The sequence below is a fragment of the Chrysochloris asiatica genome, unplaced genomic scaffold (assembly GCF_000296735.1).
Source record: "Chrysochloris asiatica unplaced genomic scaffold, ChrAsi1.0 scaffold00328, whole genome shotgun sequence".
Taxonomy (NCBI): domain Eukaryota; kingdom Metazoa; phylum Chordata; class Mammalia; order Afrosoricida; family Chrysochloridae; genus Chrysochloris; species Chrysochloris asiatica.
This window is the reverse complement of record NW_006408846.1, coordinates 2070057-2091622: the sequence shown is the minus strand read 5'-3', so window position 1 is coordinate 2091622 and position 21566 is coordinate 2070057. Positions and strand designations below refer to the sequence as shown.

At 38.5% G+C, this 21566-nt stretch overlaps 1 protein-coding gene across 1 annotated transcript in view; it reads left to right on the top strand.

Annotated features, from left to right (window-relative positions):
• Nucleotides 1-16351: 16351 nt before the first annotated feature.
• RIMKLB (ribosomal modification protein rimK-like family member B) overlaps nucleotides 16352-21566 on the top strand; it is a 50859-nt gene continuing 45644 nt past the window's right edge. The window contains exon 1 of the mRNA XM_006875460.1: nucleotides 16352-16541. Within this exon, the coding sequence (XP_006875522.1) occupies nucleotides 16367-16541 (175 nt within the window). The 5' untranslated portion in view covers nucleotides 16352-16366. The remainder of the gene's footprint in view (nucleotides 16542-21566) is intronic.

The window sequence follows — 21566 nt, the reverse complement described above, 5'->3', positions numbered from 1 at the left end:
TTGTTCCAAGGTTGTACATATATCATTATTTACCTCTGTCCCACTTAGCCCATGCAAACCTGCCTAATTGTTTCCTCATCCACCTTGTTCTTCCATTTCCCTCCCCCTTGTTGTGTATTGCCCCCTTCCCTAGCACCCAAACTATCCTGTGTCTACTCCCTAACCTATGCTCCACCTTCCCCTCCCTCCCCTACTCCCATCCCCACATCCTGGTATCCAGTAAAGAATCCCTCCCCTCTTTAGTGTGGGTTCTTTTTCTTAGTCTTTTGTAGTAGTGGTCTTATGCATTATTTCTCCTTTTGTGACTGACTAATTTCACTCAACATAATGTCCCCAAGGTTTATCCATGTTATGCAGTGGCTTACAGCTTCCTTGTTTTCTTCAAGGTGGCATGATAGTCCATTGTGTTTATGTACCACAGTTTTGTTTATCCATTCTACTGATGAAGGGCACTTAAGCTGTCTCCATCTTTTTGCTATTGTAAATAGTGCTGTTATATGAACATAGGTGTGCATATATCTACTCGTGTTATGACTCGATTTCTTGTGCGTAAATACCAAGTAGAGGAATTGATGGGTCACAAGGTATTTCTATTTCCAGCCTTTTGAGGAAGCACCATATTTTTTTCCAGAGAGGTTGGACCATTTTGCAGTCCCACCAGCAATGCAGGAGCATGCCAGTCTCTCCACATCCTTGCCAGCATTTATTGTCCTCTGCTTTTGAATTTTGCTGATATTGCTGGTGTGAGATGATATCTCATTGTTGTTTTGATTTACATCACTCTAATGGCTAGTGGACCCAATGGAATGCGGAAATCATCGGACAATCTCTTTGATATCCCATGTGAGTAAAGTTTTACTACAGGTAATACAGAAATGGCTTCAAGCATACATTGACAGAGAACTTCCAGAGGTTCAAGCAGGTTTCAGAAGAGGCTGTGGAACAAGGGATATGATTGCTGATGTCCGGTGGATCTTGGCTGAAAGCAGAGAATATCAGAAAGATGTTTACCTGTGCTTTATTGACTACGTACGCAAAGGCTTTCGATTTTGTGGATCATGATAAGCTATGGACAATATTGTGAAGTATGAGTATTCCAGAACACTTATTTGTGCTCATGAGGAATCTGTACCTGGACCAAGAGGCAGTTGTTCGAATAGAACATGGGAACACTGAATGTTTTAAAATTAAGAAAGGTGTGCGACAGGGTTGTATTCTTTGACCATACTTATTCAACTTGTATGCTGAGCAAATAATCCGAGAAACTGGGTTATAAAGAAAAATGTGGCATCAGGATTGGAGGAAGACTCATTAACAACCTGCGAGATGCAGATGATACAACCTTGCTTGCTGAAAGTGAAGAGGATTTAAAACATTTACTGATGAAGATCAAAGAGCATAGCCTTCGGTGTGGATTACATCTCAATGTCAAGAAAACAAAAATCCTCACCACTGGACCAATAAATAACATTCTTATCAACGGAGAAAAGATTGAAGTTGTCAAGGACTTCATTCTTGGATCAACTATCAACACTCACGGAAGCAGCAGTCAGATCATCAGAAGACGTATTGCATTAGGCAAATCTGCTGCACAAGACCTTTTTAAAGTGTTGAAGAGCAAAGGTGTCAGCTTGAATACTAAAGTGTGTTCACCTGACCCAAGCCATGGTATTTTCAGTAACTTCATATGCATGTGAAAGTTGGACAGTAAATAAGGAAGACCATAGAAGAATTGATGCATTTGAGTTATGGTGTTGGAGGAGATATTGAAAGTTCCATGGACTGCCAAAAGAACCAACAGATCCATGTTGGAAGGAGTGCAGTCAGAGTGCTCCTTGGAGGCCACAATGGCCAAATTTCATCTCTCATACTTCGGATATATTGTCAGGAGGGACCAGTCGCTGGAGAAGGATGTCATATTTGGTAAGGTTGGGGGGCGGGGTTTGTCAGAGAAAAAAAGGAAGACCCTCAAGGAGATGGATTGCCCAAGTGGCAGCATCCATGCACATGTGCTGAATTGATACCGTCATCTGCTTTTGCTTCTTGTACATGTTTAGTATTTTTCTGTGGCCTTAATACTTGATTGAGTGTGTGTGTGTGTGTGTGTGTGTGTGTGTGTGTGTGTGTGTGTGTGTGTTTTTAAGCTTTCTGATTGTTTCCAGCTGGATGTGATCGGGATATGGACTTCCCTTATCACTCTTATTGCTTATCGCAGAGTAATTTCACAGGTGTTGTCTCCTTCCCTGGTTTATGGCATCTGGTATTGGTTCTTGGCTAGATTTTGGTGTTTTATAGAGTGTGATTGTAGCTTGACTATATGGCAGCAGTTGCTGTTTCTTCTTGGGTAATATAGGGAGAGAAAGAGTCCCTCAAAGATAAAACAGCAAAAAACAAGAAAAAAAAGTACCAAAACAACAACAAAACTAGATTATATACTGTATTCTATATTGCAGAAAGGGGAGAGGAGGGAGAGAATGGAAAAAAATTCTGTAGCTTAACATGAGTAAGACTTTAATTCCTCTTTCAGCTTCTTGCCTTCATGGCCGTCTGATAAATTTCAAGATGCCACTGTTGGTTGTTACGCTATACCTCAGGATTAAATTTAATTTTCGGCCTGTTTTGTTTTTAAACTCTCTTCCCCTTTCCACATCCCTTGTTCTGGCATTTTCCCTATTAAAAAACAGTTGAGGGCCAGCTCTTGGACTGAGAGTATCTGTACACATGCATGACAGAACCCACCAATGGTGAGGTTGGAGGTGTCCCACTTGCTCAGGCACCCCCTCTAGTCACCAGAATGGAGGTCCACAAACAGTGGGTGGCCAATGAACAGATACCCCCCCAAAAAATCAGAACAAAGCAAAACCAACAAAAGTGTCTACCTTTGCTCCAAGGTTCCCGCAGCATTATTCTGTGGTGTGTCTGTTCCCCCGCTTGGTCTTGCCCTTTGGTCTTGCCCAAGTTCTTGGCTCTGGGCTGCTGAGCCAGGCAGATTCAAAAGTAAAACGCAATTTCTTACTGCTGCTACAAGTTCCACTAGCTATAAGCTTTCAAACTTTTAAAATATTCCTACCTGTGGTTCAGAGTTTTGGAGCTCTGCCCTGAACTCACTTAGTCTGGTATTTTGTGGTATTGCTGACAGCGAACTTCACTCCACCTCTACCCTGTCTGCCATTAAGCCCACCTCCCTTTTTTGCTTTATTGTAGTGAGTGAGTGAACGCTTATAGGGCAGATGACCATTTTTTGTAATGATTACCACCATTGTAATGATTACCCCTCCAAGTGCAATCTTTTTTACGTTATGAACTGAAGAAAAATGGATACGCTTAGAAGATTTAAAACGTTATGAACTGAAGAAAAATGGATACGCTTAGAAGATTTAAAAAAAAAAATTGTAAACAAAAAGAAGTCAAAAGGAATCAAATCGGTTTCCCATTGAAACTGATGAAATCAAATGGATTTCCCATTGAAATTTTGATGTTGTTTAATGAGAGGAATGTGTACGAGCATTGTGGAGAGGACTCTGGTGAAGCTAACCTGGGTGTTTTCTGCTAAAGCTTTGGCTAAGTTTCTCAAATTACTCAGTAAGCAGAGTATTTTGCCCCTCTGGAAAATCAACAAGCAAAATGCCTTGAATTTCCCCAAAAACTGTTGCCATGATTTTTGCTCTTGACCAGTGAGCTTTTGCTTTGAGTGGGTTACTTTCTTCTCTTGGTAACCTTTGTTGTGGTTGTGCTTTGTCTTCAGGATCATAGTGGTCAAACCATGTTTCATCTGCAGAAATGCATCAGGATCTTGATTCCACTTGTTTAAAATTTTCATTGAAAACTGCTTTTCATTGCAGCTGATTTGGGTGAAACAGTTTTGGCATTCTTTGAGCAGAAAGTTTGCACAACTTTAATTTTGCAGTCAGAATTGTATTAAACGGAATCATTTGCAATGTCTATGCTGTTGGCTGTTGTTTTTGCTGTTAATTGGTGGTTCTCTTTAGTTACAAACAAGTTGATGTGGATGATCTGTGCTGGGGGCTTCATTTTCAACATCGTCTCATCCCTCCTTAAAACAAGTTATCAATTTGTATACTGCTGACTCTTTTGACTTTGCATAAACTTTTCATAAAACATCAGTGATTTTACTGTTCTTCCACCCAGGCTTTACCATCAATTCGATGATTGTTCTTGCTTCAGTTTTAGCCGATTTCATGTTTCCTGATAGGGGCTCTTAGTGCTTCAAACTAGTCCCTATTCAGACATGTAGCAAGTTAGTAGATGTTTATATTGGTGCAAATTTTTTTGAAATTCATGTTCAGTTTTTAAGTTTTTTTTTTGCCACATAAGAGATTGTAGGTAGTCATGGCTCTACACAGTTCTCAAGGATTCAAGTTCCTTACATTACATAGCCATGCTTTTCCTAGAGTTGACTCCTTCCCTCATCATGTAGGTGATTGCTATGTCTATAGCCATAACATCTACATTTCAGGTAGCAGGAGAGAGGAAGGGCCAAGGATGAGTACACCTCTTGAGTATGCTTCTTAAAAGTTGCACTGCGATACTCGATCTCAAATTGACCAAAATTTAGTTATATGGTAACATTTGTCTTCAAGAAAGTCTGGATAATGCAGAATATTATATTCAAAGTAAGTGAGAAAGTGTGTGTGGAAAATATTTTGTGAAATGAAAAGCCTTTGGTCCTGCATGTGTTCTTTGTATAAGAAATGGAGTTTTAGAGTGGGCTGCAAAAATATGGCACCACACCAGGCTCCCGTTGTCCTTTTACTCACCTAGGCTTGGTGATTCATTGCAGTGGCCACAGAACTCACAGACCATCCTCCCAGTTTGGGGGTTTATTTGGGAAGTTAACAGGTTACATAATAACATCAGAAAATAATCATGGCATATTTGTGCCAGCCAACTGCTGATACATGCCCTTAAGACACACTTTTCCACCATAAGCCTCAGCCTGAAAGCACTCAGCTCTAGCTCTGGTAAATGTAGCTCTCCTTTTTAAGTGCCTGGAGGCACCCCACTCTCAAAGCAAGTGTCCTGCCCAAAGTCACTCAGCATTACTTGCTACATGGGCTGGGAAACCCACTGCTTACTCTTGGGCTCTAGTTCTTGATCCTGCTGCTGTTCCTTTGCCACTTTTCCAATATCATTGCTTTCTGTCTTTGGGTCCAGGAGGTTCAATGCACAGGGATCTCAGTGTCCAAAGAACACAATCTTGGCTCTTTTTAATAGTTAGTGAGATCCCCTCTCCTGCTTCTGAGATGGCCCATTTTATACTTATGCTACAGTTTCATTTTTTATAATTCAAATTAACTCTGCTAACATCCATTGTTGATTCATGTATTCCTATCAATATCTTCTCCCACCATGTCTTACTTACCCAGACCCAGTAGGGCAGAAATGTTGTTTAGTGGTACTTAGAAACTATGGCTAGAAGAGACCCTAGTTAATTTACTACACTACAAGGCACTTGCCTATGTTTATTTTCCTAAGTGTTTTCTTTCTTTGTGTGGCACTGCAGGATAAAGCACTGGGCTCCAAAGTCGATGTAAACTGCAAGATGGAGGTTCAAACCCACCAGATACTCTTCAGAAAATCTATACTGTGTTGCTATGAGTTGGAACCGACTCAACAGCACTTAATACCACTACCTTTCCATACCTTCATTGCACTTGATATTTCTATGTAAAGACTAGGAAACTAGAAAAAGTTCATGAAAAAATTCTGTTTTTTTTTTTTTATTTTATGTTTATGAATTATGTGATCGTTTACATGGGAGAACATTTGCTTTACATTCATCCTATTGTGTATCATTTCATTGCCATGGTTACAATCCCTTCCATGAATCATCAACCAACCAAAGGGTATATATATCCTGCAAGCCTTTCCCCTGGTCATCAGCACACAGCTCCTGTCCCTCTCTGGTTCTAGAGTCCCCAGCCATTCCTTCCATCTCTCCACATTATCGTCTCCTCCTCCATCTCTGGCATCACTGTTTATCTGGGTAGAATCCCACACTCCACCTCTTCTCCCTTGAAAGACCCAGGGACCTCCCCTCCTGGACTGCAAAGTCAACCACTCCTCTCATTTTGCTGCAAAATGTCTACCTTTACATTTCCAACCCTCACAGTCAGTCCTGAGAGCAATTACTCATTATTGTACCACAAGAGTGCTATCCCCATCTCCTTTCATCAGCCCCATCCAGGCAGATTGGTTACTACCCCGTAGAGATTCTGCCTTCCTCCATGTCCTTTGGATTTAGGCTCCCTCTAGAAAGCTTGTAAGTCAGTCGCTTCTTGCCTTTGTAGCCCCCACTTTGGGTAGCCAATGTCCAAGTTGCCCATCCCTGTCTACCCTGTGTATCAAGGGGGTGTGAATGATTTGTTCCCTCTTTTGAGCTACTGCATCCATATGTAAATTAATCAAATTGTATCAGATTACTCCTTTTTTCCTCTTCTTTCTTTCATCTGGTTGACCTCTGATCATCCAACTATTGATGCCAGGTCAAGTGGGTATTATCTGTAACTTTGGGTGTCCTTGTATATATGCCGTCACTTCTTATCAGCTGGACGCTTCACTCTCCACTCTCGCCTTCTGTGGCTATGTCACTGACTCTGGGCCCAAGAGTCCCCAGGTCTTGCCACACTGCTGGCTAACCAGGTCTGCACCCGGGTTCACAGGAGTCTATTGACCATTGTAGGGCTTAGCTCGCCGCTTCATTGCTGTTTTTCCCTCACTTCCCCTTATCGGTGTCAAACTGGTCATCAATCAGAGCACATGTCTGCTGTCTGCTCATGTATTCCCATTGAGTTTTAGTCTTGGAAGGGGTTTCCCCTGAGGGGATCCAACCACTTGCCTTGATGTCTCTTGGGTGAGCAACTTGCTTGTTCTTGTAGTAATCAGTCAGACTGCCATTATTGTTTTATATTTTTCCTGTCAGTCTTTCTTTCAAGAAGTATCTTCTGTTCTTCTAGCTGCTCCAGGCTGGTCTGCTTGTTCTTTCAAGTGGAAATTTCCCACCTCAGAAGGTTCTGGATGGGGTTCAGGATTCCACCTATGTTCTTATGTAATCCGTCACTGGGCACATTGTAGCCCCATTTTAGGTATTACAATCAGGAATAGGCAGAAGATGGACTTACAAGCTTTCTAAGGTGATATTTCTGGCTATTCCTTTCTCTCTCCCTCAAGTGTCTATTTTATAATGGTATGCCAGGGAAACCAAGATTCAAAAGACAGCCAAGCATCTTAACGTTGTTTTCCCCCCTTTTGCTCATTCCAACCATGCCCCAATCCCTGTATCCCAGAGCCCTGTTGTTCCAAGGTTGTGCATACATCATTATTTACCTCTGTCCCACTTAGCCCATGCAAACCTGCCTTGTTCTTCCATTCTCTCTATTGTCTTTTAATTCATTTTTCCACAACCTTTTTGAAGCTCCTCTTATACAATTTACCATCATTTTTCTTTATAGCCTTTTGGTAGTTGGACCATTATTTAGTTTATATAGAAAATACCTGTACTCATATTTTTCATTCCATTCATGTTATTAGGAACCCTGGTAGAGATACTGGATTATGAGCTGGGCTGCTAATTGCAAGGTAGCTGTTTAAATCTACCAGTTGTTCCTAGGAAGAAAGATGAGGCTTTCTGCTCCCATATAAAGAGTTATAGCCTTGGAAACACTAGTCAGGATTGCTGTGAGTCGGAACCTACTTGGTGGCACACATCCACCCCTAATCATCTATTTTGGGACCACTAATGAGCTCTGGTAGCGTAGTGGTTACAAATCGGGCTGTGAACCTCAGGGTCAGCAGTTCGAAACTACCAGCTGTTCCACGGGAGAAAGATGAGGCTTTCTGCTCCCATAAAGATTTACAGCCTTGTAAACCTTGTGCAGGGTTGCTATGAGTTGGAACCGACTCCACGGCACATAACAACAACAACAGCAAGTGACACTGTAGCATAAACACTGGATTCCAGATCTCCATGAGGTTGGCAGATAGAGCCACCAGCTGCTCCATGAAAGAAAGATGAGACTTTTCTGCTTCCTTAAAGATTTATAGCCTCAGAAACCTTATACTGGGTTGCTGTGAGTTAGAGCCAAGTCAGTGTCACTTAACTTCGTAATAACAAGAAGTCATGTATGTATATGTATAGCTGGAGTCCTTGTGTGGCACTGTGGGCTAATGAGTCAGGCTGCAAAGTCGTTTGAACTACAACGTCAGTGGTTCAAGCACATCAGCTACTCCTTGGAAACCCTAAACAGGGTCAGTATGGGTCGGAATTGACATTTAACAACAACAACATATATAGCTATTTTTTATAAAAATGTTCTGTTGCTTATTTATTATAAGCAACAAAATTATAATATCAGAGGTGAAAGAGTTACTAGAAATAAAGATTAAATGTGCCATTACATTTTGGGGACAAAATGTTTGCTCTGTATTTTATTTATTTTTTTATTGTGGTGGTGGTGGTGTTATGTGTCGTGGAATCGGTTCCAACTCAGCGACCCAGCACAGGGTTTCTGAGGCTGTAAATCTTTACGGGAGCAGAAAGCCTCATCTTTCGCCCGCGAAACAGCTGATAGTTTTGAACTGCTGACCTTGCAGTTTGCAGCCCGATTCATAACCACTATGCTACCAGAGCTCCTTTTTTGTTGTGGTAATAGGTGTTTATATATACAAAGTTTGCCATTATAACCATTTTTATGTGTATAGTTCAGTAACATGATTTACTTTCACCATGTTGTGTAACTGTCATACTGTTTCTGCATTTATTAACAACTCATAAACAATAACTTTCCCCTCTCGAATAAACTTTGATCTCTATGGCTTTTCCTATTCTAGATTGTTTCTTATAAGTGGGTTTTATATGGTATTTTTTTGTGTCTAACTTACTTTACTCAGCAAACAGTTTTTGTTTCATCCATGCCATTTGCTTTGTTTTTGAGTTATATATTCTATTTCAAATGTAAAGAACTATCTAGGGACGTTATTAATATACATTTCTTTATTTTTACTGTTAAGGGCATCTTTGATCAATATTTGGGTTCCTGCTCCTGTTTCACCACCTTCCAGTCTTCCATGTTAATGCCATAAACAAAATGGCATTATCACTCTGACTAAGCAGTTAAAGAATGAGATTGTGTAGTAATTAACAAGAGACATAATTGTAGGTATTGGGTAATTCGTTAGAGAACATAATCGTAGGTATTGGGTAATGAGAAGGAGCCCTGGTGATGCTGTGGGGTAAATGTTGGGTTGCTAACTGCAAGGTTGGCAGTTCATACCTACCAGCCGCTCTACAGGAGAAAGATAAGGTTCTCTGCTTCCATAAAGATTTACACTTGGAAACCCTATATAAGTTCACTGTAATTCGGAATCGACTGGATGGCATTTAGGGTTTTTTTGTTTTGTTTTGGGTAGCTAGGCTAACACTCAGCTATTGTTTTTAAGACTGCTCTTAAAATTTCCTCTTATCAGAAACTGAGGGAAAGAAAATGGAAATTTTCATATATGTCTATAATTCTGCTTTATGAGTTTAAAAGAATTGGAGGCATGGGACTTATTGAGAAAAGACTCGATAAATTGATCCTTGACTAAAGCTTGGAAGTGTTAAAAAAAATAATGCTTGGAAGTGTTAAAAAAATAATGTTAAAAGGTACACTCTCATTAAATCAGTTAATAAATGCATGATTTGGAGGGAGACTCTTAGAACCTAGAGAATCTTTAGAAATTATACAAATTTCAAAAGATACTGATTTATTTTGTTAAATTAACTCAACTATAGAAGTGAAGAAATTAAATTTTTTTAAATTACATTTTATAAAAATATCTATAATAAAACATTTGCCAATTCAACAATTTTTACAAGTACAGTAACAATGTTCAGTGATGTAATGTTCCTTATGTTTACCAACCATTACCTCTGTTCTTTTCCATATTATTCTGTCATTAACAGGTATTGCCACCTAAGCAATGACACTACATGTCTCCTCTCCTACCTCTGGTTACCCCTTATAAACAGTACATTTGTCTATTTCACATGAGTAGGATCCTGTAGTATCTGTCCTTTTGTGACTGACTTATTTCGTGTACCATAATGTTAACTTCAGTTTCCTAATGTCGAAAAATGATGACTGAAGGTTTTGAGATAGTATATGTAAAAGTGTTAAACATTGGCAAACATTGTACTATTTTATGTTGTATTATAGTTTACAAATGCTTGGTTCTGAGATACATAGACAAGAAAATATAATTCTTAACTGCAATATGATTAAATTTTAGTAGGAAAATAAGCTTAGGAGATTTTCTAACGAGTAATAAAGAGAAAAGGAAAAAAAATGTTCATAGCCTTCTGATCCTTGTTTGAGAAACACTGACTTCAGCTAATTTTATACTGTGAACATGACTTTCAATTATCATTTATCTGTGTAAAAGAGAAATTATCATTAAATAGTAGAATTATTTAAAAATATGATCATCTATACAGAACCAACTTTTAAGAATTCATTTTATGACCTTAGTTAGAAACACACACACTGTACCTACAATATAGTGAGTTAGTAATAAATAGAATGTATAGTAAGACAATGTAGACACATGGAGAAAGGATGACGTTAAGAGTTGGTGAAAACTTAACATACAAGTTTTAATCTTTTGAGGTCAGTTAGGAAAGGTAGATAGGTCTGAGATACACAGGGGGGCTTCAAAAAGCTTGTAGGAAAATTCCATTATCTCTTAATTTGATTTTTTTTTTCACAAACTTCTTAGAAATCCCTTCTTACATTCCCTGCCTCCTTTTGTGTGAAAGAATATAATGTATTCAGAAAATTGGAAGTGAGAGAGATTGGAGACTAGATTAATTTGAAGACGTCTATTATTGTTAAGTGTCATTGAGTCAGTTCCAATCCATACTGATCCTGTATATGGTTTCCAAGGAGCCAGCTGGTGAGCTTGAACTACTGACCTTGCAGTTCAAATGGCTTTGTAGTCTGGTGCATTAACCCACAGCATCCCACCAGGACTCCATGTCCTGTATATGAAGAGAAGAACCTTTGGATGGCATTTAGGAGATTGAATTGTATGTGCTGTGTGTTTGTGTATAATTTATTTTTAAGTGCTGTTGAGTCAGTTCCGATCATATAAAACCCAGTATAGGGTTTCCTAGGAGCAGCTGGTCGGCCTGGACCGCCACCCTTGCCATTCAAACCAACTTTGCAGTCCAGTGCATTAACCTGCAGCATCGCAGCAGGACTCCTGTGTATAACTAGTGAGGGATAAATAAAAGTTAAAAAACAATGCCCGGCTTTTTGGATTTGAGTGCCTAGTGGTGACCTTAATTGGGATGGGGACCACAAGTGTGGAAACAAGTTTGTGACTAAAATTAAGTTTGTGTTTTTTTTGTTTAATGTTTTATTGTGAATTATGTGATAGTTTACATGGGAGAATATTAGCTTTACATCCATCCTATCGTATATCATTTCATTGCCATGGTTATAATCCCCTCCATGCATCATCAGCCAACCAAAGGGTATATAGATCCTGCAAGCCTTTCCCCTGGTGTCAGACACAGCCCCTCTCCCTCTCTGGGGCTAAAGTCACCAGCCACTCCATCTCTCCACGTCATCATCTTCTGCCTCCATCTCTGGCATCACTGCTTCTCTGGGTAGGGTCCCGCTCTCCGCTCTTTTCCCTTGATGGTCCTAGGGACCTCCACTCCTAGACTGCAAAGTCAATCACTACCCTCATTTTGCTACAAAATGTCTACCTTTACATTTCCAACCCTCATTATCAGTCCTGATAACAATTATTCGCTGTTGTATCACAAAGGACCTATCCGCATCTCCTTTAATCAGCCCCGCCTAGACAGATTGGATACTACTCAGTGGAGATTCTACTTCCCTCCACGCTCTGCCCAGACAGATTGGATACTACTCAGTGGAGATTATACCTTCCTCCACGCCCTCTGGATCTAGGCTCCCTCTTGAAAGCTTGTAAGCCAGTCACTTCTTGCCTTTGTAGCCCATCCCCCAATTTGGGTAGCCAATGTGCAAGTTGCCCATCCCTGTCTACTCTGTGTATGGAGGGGGTTTGAGTGATCCTCGCTGTAAAGATTTGTTCCCTCTTTTGAGCTACTGCATCCATAGGTGTAGGTCAAGTTCATCAAATTGTATCAGATTACTCATTTTTTCCTCCTTTCTTCTTCTAGTTGAGCTCTGTAACATTAAGTTTTGATTTTTTTTGTAAGATCTTGAGGCAGTGGTCCATGGCATTTAGTAAGGACTATATAGTAGGTACATGGCTATTGGGTCTGAAATTCAGTAGAGAGCTCCTGGTTGGGAAGAGAGATTTGCTGGGTAAGTGATATTATTCAGACTTCAATGATAATAGTTGAAACCTTGGTCAGGATGTCACTTCTGGAAAGAGGCGAGAATTCCTTAAAAATGAAGTCCTGGGGATTATGTACAGAAGAGCTGGCAGGAGACTATAGAGGAGTGCTAGGAACTCAGGATAAACCAGTTTATTATTTATTTCCACACTTGTTCAGATGCCTGCATTCCTCATCTAGGAAAGAGTAAACGATAATTAAAAGTAGAAGGGGCCTTCAAAACATTATGCAATAATTCTGTTATCTTAATTTCGTTTTTCATTGAACTTTTTGATGCCCCTTTGTATGTCTGTTGTTAAGTGCCATCAAGTAGGTTCTGATTTATAGGGTTTCTGAAGAGCGACTAGTGGGTTTGAACCACCATCCCTGTGATTAGTAGTCTTATTACTTACCCCATATTGCCATACCAGGACCCTTGTATGTCTGTAATACTTGCCAAATGGAATGAAGTCCAGTTTGCATATTGTTTTTGTAATGTGCCGGCGAGTTGGTTCCGATTCATAGCAACCCAGTATAGGGTTTCCACGGACCGGCTGGTGACTTTGAACCACTGATCTTGTGGTTCAGATTGACCTTGTGGTCCTATGCTTATCCTATGCTGCAACCTTTAGCTGTTTTTTAGTGTTTGTATTGTGAATTTGTATGCTGTTTTTTATTGGGTGCGGGGAGAAGGGTGATGAGATATTTTCCTAATAGTTATTTCCTAACTCTTAAGGAGCTGTGGTGGCATTGTAGGGTAAGCACTGGACTTCTAGCTGCAAGGTTAGCCATTCAAACCCACCAGCCACTTTGCTCCCGTAAAGATTTGCAGCTTCGAAACCCTGTAGAAGTGGGTCGCTATGAGTTGGGATCAACTAGATGGCAGTGGGGCTTTTGTTTATTTAATAACTCCAGATGGTAGAGAGTGGTTTTGCTTTTTTTGTAATAGGATGATTATTGGGAAGGGACCACATACAGAAAATGAAGGGGAGAGAAATGATGCCTTCAAGCTTTCTTTTTGACCTTATATCTGTTATTCTATAATGTGATGCAAATCTGTTATCTCATGTGTCCTACTGGTAAGACTAGCTTGTTTTATCCTTTTGAAATTCCAAATAATTTGTAACATATTACGAGTTTTCATCTGTTTATAAGTTATGGAAACTTGAGCTAATATGAAAAAGAATAATAAGTTTTAGATCCTAGGATTGTTTACTTGAAGTATTTTCTAAGATAGAAAAATAAATTGTCCCTAGGGTTGCTCTAATACAGGAATTAACACTAAAAGTTGTGGGAAATAACTAAAGTTGTTGTTGTTAAGTGCTGTCGAGTCGGTTCTGACCCATAGTGACCCTGTATAGGGTTTCCAAGGAGGAGCTGGTGAGCTTGAACCACCGACATCGCAGTTCAAACATCTCTGCCGTCTGGTGCATTAACCCACAGAGTCACACCAGGACTCCTAACTAACGTAGTACTCTGTAAAATATTATTTAAGAATCTTGGAAATTAACACAGTGAAACAAAAGTCTATTCATTTCCTATGCCAAAGGTGAATGAAGCACTTTATCTCTTTTAAATTAGCCTTGTCTGGATTTCCGGTGTGGCACCGGAGGATCAGCACTGGACTGTGAACCACAAGCTTGCAGTTCAAACCCACTAGTTGCTCCTTGGAACATATACAGGGTCACTATGAGTTGGAACCGACTTGACTGCTACTTAAATACAAGACTATTTAAAAGGATCCCTGGTGGTTCTGTAGGATAGCACTGGACTGCTAACCACAAGGTCTGTAGCTCAAACCCACTAGCTGCTCGGTGGGAGAAAGATGAGGCTTCCTGCTCCCATAAATATTTACAGCCTTGGAAACTCTGTATAGGGTTACTATGAGTCAGAACAAATTGATGGCAGGGAGTTTGTTCATTTGTGAGACTATTTGAAGATGACAGCGATGTCTTCTATTGATGTGCCTATCCAGAACATCTGATATTTACACATTATTTTCCTAGATAGGGAAATGCAGAAGTAAAGGATGGCAGTTTGTTGACCTGAGTTTACATTGTAATAGAGGAAATTTTTTTTGTTAGATGTTATCGAGTCAGTTCCAACCCATAGTGACCCTGTGTACAACAGAACAAAACACTACCAGGGGTGATGTCCTTCTCCAGAGGCTGGTACTTCCTGACAGCATGTTCAAAATATGAGAGAGAAGTCTCAGTTTCATCATTGTTGCTTTCAAGGAGCAGTCTGGCTGTACTTCATCATAATACAGTTGTTTGTTCTTCTGACAGTCCATGGTGTATTCAGTAGTTCTTACCAACACCATAATTCAAATGCATCTGTTCTTCTTGACCTTTTTTATTCATTGTTCAGCTTTCAAATGCATGTGAGGCATGCATGACTTGGGTCAGGCAGGCATACTTTAGTCCTGAAAATGTAATTCCTGTGTGTATGTGGACATTTGTAGTCATTGCATTTTTCTGACACCTGGAGAATAAAGTATTTCCTTCTAAATTATAAATGTCTTACTGGATAACTAGAGCTTAGCATTTAAGTAAGTGCCAGAAAAATAACCATTTTACATGGGCTCTTAATAGTGAATATAAATTCTTAAAAAACCAAAGATCATCAGTAGTCCTATTATTTTATTGGTATACATTTGGGCTCTTTGCTGGACTACAAGGTCGGTTTGAACTGTAGTGTTGGCGGTTCAAGCTCACCAGATGCTCCTCAGAAACCCTATACAGGGTCTGTGAGTTGGAACAGACTAGAGGGCACTTAACAATTATCTGTTGCTATATATTTGACTTGTTAGCTTTTTTGGTTTTTCTTTTTTTTCCTTGATGGGATGGGAAAAAAATATTTCCAGATGTGGAAAATAGAAAAGAAGAATTATATTTAAAAAATAAAAATTCTGAGTAAGGACATCTGTTCTCTGAATAAAATAAACAAGTTATAGTGAATAGGCTGGAACTGGTCATTTAAAGGCCTTTATCTCTTTACAAATCATTTGTTTTGATTAAAGTTACTATGTAAATGACATCACCATTGATACTCACCTAGTAATGTTGCTAAGTGCTGTCCAGTTGGTTCTGACTCATAGCAATCCTGTGTAGGATTTCCAAGGAGGGTTTGAACTACTGACATTGCGGTTAGCAGTCCAATGCTTATTCTGCAGCAGCACATGAGGAACCCCACCTATTAATATAGATGCTGCTATTTTTTTTTTTTTTCTGTATACTCATAACTTACGTGCATGATAAAATGTACCCACCTGTAGCAAAACAAGTATGATGCTGTAGGAAAAGCACTGGACTGCAAAGTTAATGTGAACTTCAAAGCAACCAGTGCCTCCTCAGAAACTATACAGGTTCGCTACTTAACAGCACTTAACAACAATAGTAAGACACAAAGGTATTCAATAAGAAGCTTTAGAGACAAGAAATGTACATAATTAGGTTTCTAGTGATTGGAAAGATGGGGATATCTTGCTGGTACTTAGAAACTCAGCTATTTTATATAGAGGGATTTGTTGTTTTGTTGTTTTGAAATCAGTGAAAAGCACATCATCAGATTATATTCCTAGACTGTAGAGCAGAACATTACCCATTTCTGCTGATAGGAGATACGCTGTAATTTATTAATGTTTCAGAAAGTTCATGGAAAAATTCCATTATCTTTTCATTTCCATTGTTTTCCACGAATTTTTGAAGCCCACTCATATTGCCAGCCTATACAAAAAATCCTATTTCATAGGTTGTCATTTTCTATGTTTATAGTGATAGGCATTTTTATTTGAATGAAAGAAAAAAATATAATATCTTTAATTTTTTCTAGCTGTATAAGTTGGTCTTTAATAGTAGCATTTATATGTGTAAAAGCTAAGCACTAAGTAGATTTTTTGATTCTTTTGTATATGTATCTTCTCTTTCATCTAGATAGAATTCGCATTTCAAGAGGAAATAATCCAGGAAAAGGAAGAACAAGCAGATCAAAATGTGTAGTTCTGTGGCTGCCAAGTTGTGGTTTTTGACAGATCGTCGCATCAGGGAAGACTATCCCCAAAAAGAGATCTTACGAGCTCTGAAGGCCAAATGTTGTGAGGAAGAGCTGGACTTTAGGGCTGTGGTGATGGATGAGGTGGTACTGACAATTGAGCAAGGGAATCTAGGTAAGCGCTATCTTTAATTTTTGCTTACAAAAGCCTATAAATATGCATGCCGTATCATTACTAGGTATTCCTAATTTTTTTTTTTTTTGGAAGACCAGGAAACACTAATATAAAGAAAATCCCCGTTTTTTTAAAAAAATTATTATTTAGGAAACAATTGCAAGGGAAAATTAAAAATGACCTACCAGCCTTTTTTTTTTTTAACTAATGTGCTGCAGGTTAATGCACTAGACTGCAAAGCCTGTTTGAACCACAAGGTTGGTGGTTCATGCTCTCCAGCGTTTGTGGCATGTTTCTTAGGGGAATTTGTACCATGTAGAGTACTATTGGTAAATTAATCAAAATCTATATATGATTGATTTTTAAAATTCTAATAGTTTGTTATGGGGCAAAGGTGTCCTTAAAATTTGACTGTATTAACATTAATATTTCTAGTTTATATGTCTGTTTCAGGCCTATAAGCCAAAGCTACCTTGTAAAAATATAGAAATTTTTCAGGATTGACTTCAGGAATTTTTAAATCATTGCCTTTGAAAGATATAGATAGTTAAGAGTTAAATTGGCCATGAATCTTAAGGAACGGGAACATTATATGGTGGCATGTAAATGAAAATTTTTAATTGGTTTTCAGAAAATGCATCATAATTGAGAGTGTTAGTATTGGATAAGAATATAAAACAAACAGATACACACTGCATTTTAGATCACTTACTTGCTTTGAAATTGTGGATCATAATGAGGCTCTAAACCAAACTCACTGCCATCAAGTCAGTGATTCCAATTTTTGTATATTTTCTCTTTCATCTGGATAGAATTCCTCTAGATAGTATTTTCTGTTTCATCTAGATAGAATTTTGGTGATGATATAGGGCAGAGTAGAATTTCTCTATAGGGTTTTTGAGATTGTAAATCTTTATGGAAGCAGACTGCCTCATCTTTCTTTTGTGGATCAACTGGTGGATTCAAACTGCCAACGTTTTGATTAGTAGCCCTACACTTAACCCACTGTGCCACCAGTGCTCCTGTAATGAGACTGGTGGTTGTGTGCCCCACTGAGTCATTTCTGACTCTTAGATACTTTGCATATGATATCCTAGGCTATAAACCTTTACTGGAGCAGAAAGTCTCATCTTTCTCTTATAGAGTGACTCGTAGATTCGAACTACTGATCTTGCTATTAGCAGCCCAGTTTGTAATCTGTGCTACCAGGGCATCATCATGAGGCTACACTGCTTAATTTCCCTGTCATTAAGATGAAGAGTAACACTTACTGTGAGAATTAATGACATGCAAAATATAGTATAGTCTTACTACTTTTCTTTTATCTGATGTTATAGAATAATTTCATTCATAGACTAATAATAGATCTATAGACTGTTGCCTGATTAATAAAATGCTATTATAGATTTAAGTAAGTAGAACCTCTTAATAACTAATCACTAGTCTTTGCCCTCTTAACATTTATCTTTATTTTCAGTACTTTCAGCAGTTGTTCTTTAGAAGGCAAGTTGTTTCACATTAGTACTCTTTTTCATGAATGTAGTTAAACTACCTTCCTAAGAATGATACTATTTTATTTTCAGTTTCATTCTCTCTCTTAATATACACGAGAGGGCTTCAAAATGCTTGTGGGAAAATTCCATTATTATTACTATTGTTTTAAAATGTTTTATTGTGAATTGAGTGAAGGTTTACAGAGCACATCATCAGCTTCACATTCAACAAATCATATACTTTGCTTCATTATGATGATTGCAGTCCCCTCCCTGCACCATCACTTAACAGTATTTATCTCTATTCACTTTAACTCTTGCATTCTTCCCTGTGTCTCCTACTACCTTCATCTTTCCTCTGCCAGCTTCCCTCTTATATATTGCCTGCCCTTTCCTAAACTTTTTATAGCAGTGGTCTCATACAATATTTGGTTTCATTCCAGATTCATCCGTGTTATGATGTGTGTTTTATAGATTCATTGTTATTCTTCAGTGTTGTGTAGTACTGCACATATGTACCAAAGTTTATATAATCATCTTCTGTTGATGAGCATTTAGGCTGTCTCTATCTTTTTGCTATTGTGAATAGTGTTACAGTGAACATAGGTGTGCATATCTCTATTCATGTCATGGTTCTTATTTCTTGGGGATATAATATATATATACACACACACACCAAGTAGAGGAATTGTTGGGTCATATGGTATTGCTGTTTCCAACTTTGAGAAAGCACCATACCATGTTCCATATTTGTTGCACTATTTTAGTCTCACCAGCAGTGTAGGAGAGTCCCAGTCCCGCCACACTTTTGCCAGCATTTGTTGTTTTCTTTTTAACTTTGCAATTGATGATGGAGTAAGATGATACATCATTGTTGTTTTGATTTGCTGTGGAATAAGCAACAGACCGCAAGCTCTATTTGAACTGTAAGGTTGGTGGTTCAAACCCACCAGCTCTGTTCCTTGGAAACCCTATGTGTCTGAACCAACTTGATGGTACTTAACAACAATAAGTAACAATGACTAATGGTCATTTTGAATCATAAATTCAGTGGTTCAAATTCACCAGCTGCTTCTCAGAAACCCTTTGAAAGGGTTGCTATGAGTTGGAACCGACTCAACCGTCCTTAACAACAACAGTGGCTAATGAGGGAGCATTGGTAGTGCCATACAATAAGCACTGGACTATGAACTACAAAGTTCGCAGTTTGAGCCACAAAAATTTAAAAAGCCATGGAAACCCTTTACAGGGTCCCTATGACGGCACTAAACACAAATGGCTAATGATGGAGCAAACATTTCTTCATATGTTTGTTTGCTGCCTGGATGTCTTCTTTGGTGGAGTGTCTGTTCATGTCCTGTGCCCGTTTTTTAATTGGATTATTTGTCATCTTGGTGGGGCATTGAAATGCTCTATAAATTTTAGAGAGTAGTCCTATGTCTGATGTAACATTTTTTCCTAGACTGTAGGCAGTGCCAGTTATCTATATATTTTTTTGTTTTGTGTTTTCAGTTATGTTTGATAGTGTCATTTATACCATGTAGCAGAGACCCTAAGTTTTCCTCATCTTTTTCATTGATGATCCTTATAGTTTTAGACTTTACCTTTAGGTCTTTAATCCACATTGAGTTCATTTTAGCATGTGTTGTGAACTATGAATATTGTTTTATTCTTCTGCAAATGGATTTCTAGTTTTGCCAGCACTATTTGTAAAAGAAACAATCTCTAAATAATTCATTTTGGCCTTTTGTCGAAGATCAAATGGTCATAGGTTGGATGGATTTACATCTGGGTTCTCAATTCTGTTCCATTGGTCTATATAGTGTCTTTTGTTGCACTAGTACCAGGCTACTTTGACTACTGTTGCTTTATAGTCATTTTTGAGATCAGAAAATGAGAGGTCTTCTGTTTTGTTCTTTTTCAATAATGCTTTACTTATCTGGGGTCCTTTTCCTTCCCCTATAAAGTTAGTGATTAGTTTTTCCATCACTGAAGAATGATGTTGGAATCTGGATTAAGATTGGATTATCTCTAGATTGCTTTCGATAATGTTGACATTTTCACAGTGTTAAGTCTTTGTATCCACAGGGATGGTATATATTACTACTCCATTTCTGCAAGTCTCTTGGTTTCTTATAGTAGTTTTTTGTAGTTTTGTTTGTATAAATCTTTTGTTTTTCTGGTTAGATTTATTCCCTTCTCCATTATCTTTCAATTCTATTTTCCACGAACTTTTTGAAGCTTCCTAAGTCGGTTTGAACTGCAAGGTTGGTGCTTCAAGCTCACCAGTCACTCCTTGTATAGGTTGCTGTGAGTTGGAATCCACTTGACAACACTTAACAGCAACAACAGTTTATTCAGATTCAGAAGATATGAGTAGAGTCCGTTTCATTCTTTCTTTAAATCCTGTTTGACTACTTACAATGTACTGGTTAATGGTTTGATATGCAAAATGAGACATGGTCCCTTTTCCCAGGATAAAATCAACATTAACCATGTAGTCACACAAATATAAAATTATTATAAATATGGTAAGTTATGACTGGATGAAAAGAATTGATAACTACTTCGCATGCCGCCTTCATCTGTGTCAAAATCTGATCAAATTATGGTAAATCCAGTGTCTATGAAATACTTCTGTCAGTTTATGACATTTTCAACTTAATTGCAAGTACAGGTAGCCTTATGGGTCTTCATTTCCTTATTTTTTTTTCTTGTGTGCGACTTCTTTGACTTCCATTTCCTTTTCCTGATTGGCATCTATTTTTTTTTGTGTTGTTCCCTGTCAGTATACTATTGCAACTGTTTTAAAATTAGTTGCAGCAAAATTTTACTTCCATGTGAAAGTAATGATGCTGATTGATAGTTTCCACATTCTGTTAGGCTACTTCTCTTTGGAATGGCCACAGATATGTACTCTTCCAATTGGTTGGCCATGTTGCTATCATCCAAATGTCTTGACATAGATAAGTGAGCTGCATCTATTTGTGGAAAGATTTAAATTTGTATTCCATCAATTCTTGGAGTCTTGGTTTTCTCCAATGTCTATTGTGCAGCTTGGGCTTCTTCCTTTAGTTCCATTGGTTCCTGATCATATGCTATTTTTTTTTTTTTTAATGTTTTATTGTGAATTATGTGATACTTTACATGGGAGAACATCAGTTTTACATTCACTCTATTGTATATCATTTCATTGCCATGGTTACAATCCCCTCAATGCATCATCAGCCAACCAAAGGGTATACACTACAAGCCTGTACCCCAGTCATCAGCACACAGCCCCTCTCCCTCTCTGAATCTAAAGTCTCCAGCTGCTCCATCTCTTCACATCATCATCTCTGCCTCCGTCTCTGGCGTCATTGCTTCTCTGTGTAGGGTCCCGCTCTCTGCTCTTCTCCATTGATGATCCCAGGGACCTCCGCTCCTAGACTGAAAAGTTAATCACTCCCCTCCTTGCTATACCTTTACATTTCTAGCCCTCACAATCAGTCCTGATAACAATTATTCACTATTGTATCACAAGAGACCTATC